This window comes from Oryzias melastigma, unplaced genomic scaffold (genome assembly GCF_002922805.2).
Source record: "Oryzias melastigma strain HK-1 unplaced genomic scaffold, ASM292280v2 sc00371, whole genome shotgun sequence".
NCBI lineage: Eukaryota > Metazoa > Chordata > Actinopteri > Beloniformes > Adrianichthyidae > Oryzias > Oryzias melastigma.
The window spans coordinates 35,195-42,835 of record NW_023416968.1 but is presented as its reverse complement, the minus strand read 5'-3'; the positions used below and the strand labels follow the sequence as shown (position 1 = coordinate 42,835).

General features: G+C 39.8%; 1 protein-coding gene across 2 annotated transcripts in view; it reads left to right on the top strand.

Annotated features, from left to right (window-relative positions):
• LOC112138150 (zinc finger protein OZF-like) overlaps nt 1-7,287 on the top strand; it is a 24,288-nt gene extending 17,001 nt beyond the window's left edge. For both annotated transcript variants that reach the window (XM_024260725.2, XM_024260727.2), the window contains exon 2: nt 4,874-7,287. In XM_024260725.2, coding sequence (XP_024116493.1) covers nt 4,874-6,387 — 1,514 coding nt within the window. In that variant the 3' untranslated portion in view covers nt 6,388-7,287. The remainder of the gene's footprint in view (nt 1-4,873) is intronic.
• The last annotated feature ends 354 nt before the right edge of the window (nt 7,288-7,641 follow it).

The following is a 7,641-nucleotide window of genomic DNA, read 5'->3' as shown; positions in this document are numbered from 1 at the left end:
ATTTTTTCTACAAGCAGAATGTTGCTTTTTCTCTGAGATTCTGTAGATCCACGTTTCCACCACTCATTCATCTACAACTCCTTCATATATGATCATCTTCAGTATTTCTTTAGATATCATCATCTTTATGATCAACCTAAAGGACTCAGTCATGGACTATTCCTTCAACTTTTTATATTCATCTCAATGTTTTTATTTGCACCTCAAAATGGAAAAAAATCACAGCTTAAATTCCATCCATCCATCTTCTTGACCGCTTCTTCCCTTCGGGGTCACGGGGGCGCCGGAGCCTATCCCGGCTACTGAAGGGCGAAGGCGGGGTACACCCTGGACAGGTCGCCAGTCTGTCGCAGGGCCTCAATCACACACACATTCACTCTCACATTCACACCTAGGGGCAATTTAGAGTCACCAATTAACCTATGAACAGCTTAAATTCATTATATTTAAAAGAAAAAATCTACAATAAAATTATCTCAATGTTTTAAGATACAAAATGTAAATGTGTTTAATGTGTTCTTTATGTTTCCTTCGTTTCACCCGAATCTTCTTTGTCATTTTGATTTGGTTGTTTCTCTGAAAAGGTTTTGGGTGGAGGCTTTTATTTTGAAGGACGCCGCTACTTCCTGTTTCTTTGCGGCATTCTCCTCAGTCACTCTGCCGAGATGAGGTAAGCAGCAGGCGTTGCTGCGGCTAGTTGGAGTATAAAACTCCACATGAAGCGTTAAATAAAGCTAGAAATCAAAGTGACTTAGTTCAAACTTTCCCCACAGCGTTTCTATTGTTGTTAACGGAGAGAAATCTGTTTAGAAGAGTCAACGCAGCGCTCGGAAACATGCTAGTGCAAGTTAATAAATGAAAAGGAGCAGGAAGAAGAAAACTTTATTATCTCCCCCTATTACTAAATCAACCAAATTAAATCAAAATGTATCAAACAAGAAAAATAAACATTAAAAATCCTGCTAGGTTTTACATAGGTATATATAAACAAAAACACATACACATTTACATAAACAGTTGTCTAAACAAACCCTCATTTAATTCTATTTACCCACACTATGTCCAGTGGAAATAACTACATAAGATTTATGAATTTATTTTTCTCCAACTTATCTCTAATATTTACTTAACATGTCCTTCTGATAACTCTGTTAAAGGCTGCGAGTGTTTTTATATCTTTAATTTCCTTATCCAGTGGATTCCATATAACGGGACTGTACACTGACACAGATCTCTCCAACACTTTGGTTTGAGATTTTGCAGGTTTGTAGAGGATTACTCTTAAATACATGAACGGATCAAAATACCGTTTTGGTGTTCTTTATAGTGAGGATTGAACAGTAAAAAGCATTTAAAACCTCAGAAAGTAGAATTTTCATGTTAGGACCCCTTTAAAACGAAAAGCCTAAATTTGCCAAAACAGCTAGCATGTAGCTGAAATATTAGCTAAAATAGCCTTAAAAATCTCAGTAAATGCCAAAATAATCCAAAAAGATATCAGAATACCAATTTAAAAAACTTTAAACTGTAACTTTTTAACAGAAATATGAATAATAGGGATGCAACGACACAGTTTGCTCACGGTTCAGTACGTACCTCGATACGAGGGTCATAGTTCGATACGCATTGAACAAAAAAAAAACACAAATGAAATCCTACTTTTCAACAGATTATTATTTATCTGCAAACTGATACAAAATAAACAATATTACAAAAAAATCATTTTTTTTTCAAGTGTACAGCTTTTGGCACTTATTGCAGAATCACAACTAGAACTCTTGTAAATTGGCAAACATTACAACTGTACACAATTTAATCAAATGTAAAAGCGCCTCAGTCCTCAGTACTTGTAAACATGAATATAATAAACTCCAACAATCTAAGCTGTGCTCTTAAGTCTTGACATTCTGCACTACTGCTCTCTATTTACCAGTGTGAGGTGAGGACTGTCATGTAATGCACATTTACAGAGATTTAGCTCTTTGTTACCCGGGAAGTCCAGCTGTATGTGGAAAGTTGTGTTTTTACCAAGCTGTCTTCAGTCTCCTTGTGTTCTTGTGCTGGTACAGATATTGTGGGTCATCTGTTTTCATTAAATGACAAAATCCCTCATTATCAACCACTGAAAAGAGACTGCAGAGATTTAGCAATAAACACTCTGATGACATCAGATATTTTCTTGTGTTTATCTGAGGTAATACTGCAAGTCCTTTGAAATATATCTGGGATGTTTTGATTGTGTTACCTGCTTAGTTGTTGACTTTTAGACGGTGACAGGTCTGGGTGATGACGTCAGAGGTGGGCCTTCTTGTTGGACGTTTATTCCTACATTGGACGATATAGAGATGAGGCAAATCTTGCAGACATTGTACTTCCTGTGACACATTTCGCTCCCAGATCATCATATTTGATGGCAGAACCTAGATCACTTCACACTGCAGGTTTCAGCGTTGGTGGCGCATCTTCAAAAACAAGCCGGGAGCTGCTCACTCACCTGAGCAGTCATGACACGAAAAGTCCTTGAAAACGCACAAAAGTACAAATTCTGCTCTACCTGCGTTTTTATAGACTCCCCACTGAAAGAGGCCGCCAGAACGGAGGACATGGCGGCCACAACGTGCTATGACTGTCGTGGTTGTTTGGGCGGTTAGCTAAAACGCTACTGTTTTTAGCATTTGGGCTCCGCCTCCCAGGAGAAGTAGTTTCTGGCAGGGCGGGGGAGGGTAGGAGCAGACCTGGAGCAGACAGACTCAGCAATGAAGACATGAATACACAGACATGATAAAGGCAGCGGGCTGCACGGTGGCGCAGTGGTTAGCGCTCTTGCCTCACAGCGAGAAGGCCCCGGTTCGACTCCCGGCTGGGACCTTTCTGTGTGGAGTTTGCATGTTCTCCTCGTGCATGCGTGGGTTTTCACCGGGGTCTCCGGCTTCCTCCCACCGTCCAAAAACATGCCTCATAGGTTAATTGGTGACTCTAAATTGCCCCTAGGTGTGGCTGTGTGAGTGAATGGGTGTGTGATTGAGGCCCTGCGACAGACTGGAGACCTGTCCAGGGTGTACCCCGCCTTCGCCCTTCAGCAGCCAGGTTAGGCTCCGGCACCCCCGCGACCCCGAAAGGGACAAAGCGGTCAGGAAAATGGATGGATGGATAAAGGCAGCTCACTGTGGTACTGGATAAATAAAATGTGTATCGTGACAAATGCTGTACCAAACCGTGGAACGTGTATCGAACGGTTTGGTTTTATATTAAATATTGTTGGATCCCTAATGAATAATAAAAAGGCAGGAATATTATTTCAGAATTGGAATTGAGGCGACCGTGGTGCAGAGGTAGGGCGGTGGACTCCTGATTGGAGGATTTCAGGTTTGATTCCCGCCTTGCCCGCCCATATCTCGGAGTGTCCATGGGCAAGACACTGAACCCAACACTGCCTCTGGTGGAAGGTTGGCGTCTGTGTTCAGCAGCAGAGTCACTACCAGTGTGTGAATGTGTGTGTGAATGGGTCTGTGACTGTAAAGCGCTTTGGGCCTTTGAAGGAAGGTAGAAAAACGCTATACAAGTATAGGTATACGCCAATTAATCAACTTATAAATAACTTTCAATTTTTAACTCTCCATAAAAATATTTTTGGTCACAATTACACAAACTACAAATGAGCGCAAGATAACATCGGGCCATTAATAACACTAAAATAAAATGATCTGAAGGACCGAATAGAATTACCCCGTGGGCCCTCGGGCCTTGACTTTGAGACATGTGTGTTACATGTACACACTTAATGCTAATAACAATCTGCTAGAATCAATGTGTTGTTTCAAGGCCTAGCCTTATGAAATGCACTGGAACACTTATTGGAAAGGCTTGAATGATAAAATATAAAATAAATATTTGTTTTATTTGAAAAAAAATGTGTGCAATTGATTCTAGTCTATTACTACAATGTTTTTTTTTTGTTTGTTTTTTTTAAAGAAAAACTCAACATTGTCATTGAGAGTTGGTCACTATTTGACGTCGGCCAAAAATGTTCACTTTTCTCTTTGGTGCATCTTTAATGTTTTGCATTTAAAAATAGAAATATAAATACAAATGAATTGTAGGCTTATATTTTGTTTTTCCTGTTGATCCTAATTGCCAACCTCATCTGATTAAAGTATTTTTCCTTATGCCAGAAACAAATGAAGGAGAAAAGCTGTATGATTCATTAAAGGTTTAGCTCAGTGTTTTTCAACCAGTGTGCCGCGGCGCACTAGTGTGCCGTGAGAGATGGTCTGGTGTGCCGCGGGAAATTAAACATTTTCACATTTCTAGAACATTTACCATCACTATGGTATCAGCTCTGTGTTCATCCAAACAGCCCTGATTTAACACTGGATAGTTTAGAATAATAATATTATTGTTCATGGGGGTGTAAAAGAGAATTGAGATTGAGAAACACTGGGTTAAAGTGACAGCACCTCTGCACTGCAATGACGCTTCCTGATTATTTAAAAAAAATGTACACTAGATTGTGGAGGGACTGTACATCAATACAGACTAACATTTTTTTTTACCTGTTTAATGATAGTGTGCCGCGGGATTTTTTTCATGGAAAAAGTGTACCTTGGCTCAAAAAAGGTTGAAAACACTGGTTTAGCTAACTAAACCTCATCTTGTCTTTATTTTTACTTAGCATATAGCTTAACACCTTAAGTTTAATGTGTGTTTTACATCCATTTTATGCATGACCCAATTACTCGGCTAATTGTAAAAAACAATCAGTGACTATTTGAATATCAGAATAATTGTGGCAGCCCTAGTTGATTGATGGATTGACTGGTGTTTGACAAAAAGTCATTTAAAATGACTCTTTCTTATGTTTGTGTCCCTGCAGTCAAACCCCGGTATTTGCTGACTGAGGAGGATCTCTGCAACCAGCAGAGGAACTTCAGAGTGGACCAGGAGAATCCAGAATCTCCACAGATTAAAGAAGAACTGAAGGAAACAAAACTTCTACAGATTAAAATAGAGCAAGAGGAACCAGAACCTCCACATATTGAAGAGGAACAAGAGTATCCAGAATCCCCACAGATTGAAGAGGAGCAGGAGGAACCCCAAACTATACAGATTAAGGACACTTATACCTTGATGGAGATTCCTACTTTTGAGGAACACGAGAACAGTGAAGCAGATGGAAACACTCAGCAGAGCTTTAATGGAACTGATAGTCAGGATGAAGAAGGAAACCAACATGAAGAATCAACATCAACTCCAGATGAAGAGACAGAGCCACAGAACAGAGATCAGAGGAAGAAAAGAGACAGAAGTCATGTCCAAAGTGTGGCCAGCTCTCACATGTCAGAAAGTCAGTGTGGCTCTGATGGTAGTAAAAAGTTCAAGATGACAACTTTGGTGAAGAAATGCAAACAATCCCTAAAAGAAAAGAGACTTTGCTCTGCAGGGTCTGGTAAAAGAACAAGAATTTCACATGATGTTTCTGTCCACATGAGAACTAAGTCTGATGAAAGACCTTATGTCTGTAAAGAATGTGACAAAAGTTTTAGTTATGCATATAAACTTAAGAGACACATGATAATTCACACAGGAGGAAAGCCTTTTATGTGTAGAGAATGTGATAATAGTTTTAGTCGAAAATCTCATCTCAATAGACACATGAGTATTCATACAGGAGAGAAGCCTTTTTTGTGTAAAGAATGTGACCAAACTTTTAGGATTGAAGACAGTCTCAAAATACACATAAGAATTCATACAGGAGAGAAGCCTTTTATGTGTAGAGAATGTGACAATAGTTTTAATGATAGATCTTCTCTCAAATCACACATTAGAACTCATACAGGAGAGAAGCCTTTTTCGTGTAAAGAATGTGATAGAAGTTTTAGTAATACTTCTCATCTCAAATCACACATGAGAACTCATTCAGGAAATAAGCCTTTTACGTGTAAAGAATGTGATAGAAGTTTTAGTAATACTTCTCATCTCAAATCCCACATGAGAACGCATACAGGAGAGAAGCCTTTCTCGTGTACAGAATGTGATAGAAGTTTTAGTCAAATATCAACTCTCAAATCACACATTAGAACTCATACAGGAGAAAAGCCTTTTTCGTGTAAAGTATGTGATAGAAGTTTTAGTCAAAAATCTGCTCTCAAATCACACATGAGAACTCATACAGGAAATAAGCCTTTTACGTGTAAAGAATGTGATAGAAGTTTTAGTAATACTTCTCATCTCAAATCACACATGAGAACGCATACAGGAGAGAAGCCTTTCTCGTGTACAGAATGTGATAGAAGTTTTAGTCAAAAATCTCATCTCAAAAGACACATGAGAATTCATATAGGAGAGAAGCCTTTTTTAAAGCAAGGGAAACCCACAGGGGAGCCATGAAGAAAAGACAATAATTATTTTAAGGGCCATGTAAAATAAAAATGTAAAAAGCGTATTATTATGTTCAGTCCTCACTATTAACAATCCAAAAGCAGTATTTCTGATCCATTCTCGCATTTCTGAGTAATCATCTAAAAATTTGTGCTTTGAGCACCAGTCCCTCCTAACCCACAAAAACGAGCAGGTTCTCACAAGCTGAAATCACAAAGTAAGGACGGCCCCTTTCAGGAAGTGTCTCCACTGCTAGCACTGCCCCAGGATAAACATCTTCAAAATTCTTTCATTTTAGCATTGAGTCTGAGAAGAAATGGGTTCCTCTTTCACCTGATCTGCAGAGACAGATTAGATCTATATGGATATAGTTTACTCTGAAAGGCTTAAGAATAACATGATAAAGACCCTTAAAACGGTCTGTCAGTTGGTAAAATGAAGTTAGTTTCTAAAACACTTCACTGCTGACCAATGTTCCCTCTAAGCTGCGCACGTGCGCAATTGCGCACTGCTCCCACGCCCGTTGCGCACAGCAAATCTATTCTGCGCACAAAATAAAATTTATTCTAAACTTTAAATAAAATTATCATATAGGCAGGGCTGTAAAACACATTAATCTGACATGTGCTTGATGCCGACAATTTTTTTGACGCATTGATCGCGGATGTTTCTCATACGTGCCTTTCCATACCGCGCGCGGGCGTCCCGCCCCTCTCTCAGCGGCTGCTCTCACTCGATCACGGGCGGGTCTCCAACCACCGAGCTGCTAGCTAGAACCGGCCCGGCACTAGGACCTGGAGAGCTCCTGCACCCTAACCCGGCTCCGGCTCGCGTCCAGTACCAAGTTTGGTGGTACCGGCTTGTGTCCGGCGCCGCGTCCCGAGAGCTGAGGACCCCTGACGTTCCGAACAGCAAGCGCACCCGGGGGACGTTTTAAATGTTCTGGAGGTTTAAGCGTGATCCAACCCCAGGATAGCTCTCTGTCTGCCGGCATATTCATCATGTGAACTCCGCTGAGCTGCAGCCAGACAACGCGGCGGTAGTAACAGACTGTCAAACTATTCACAGTTATCCCGCTTTTCTCAGTCTTTAATGTTTTAAAAAACAAAAGTTGATTGGAAATGATAAATCTCTATTTCATTTATTACTGTAGTTCAGCAGAGGAGGAAAAGATTTGGTCCTGACAAAAAATGAACATGAAAGTGTTATGGAAATTTTATTTTTGATGTTTTTTATTTTATTTTACTGAACGTTGATTGAAGT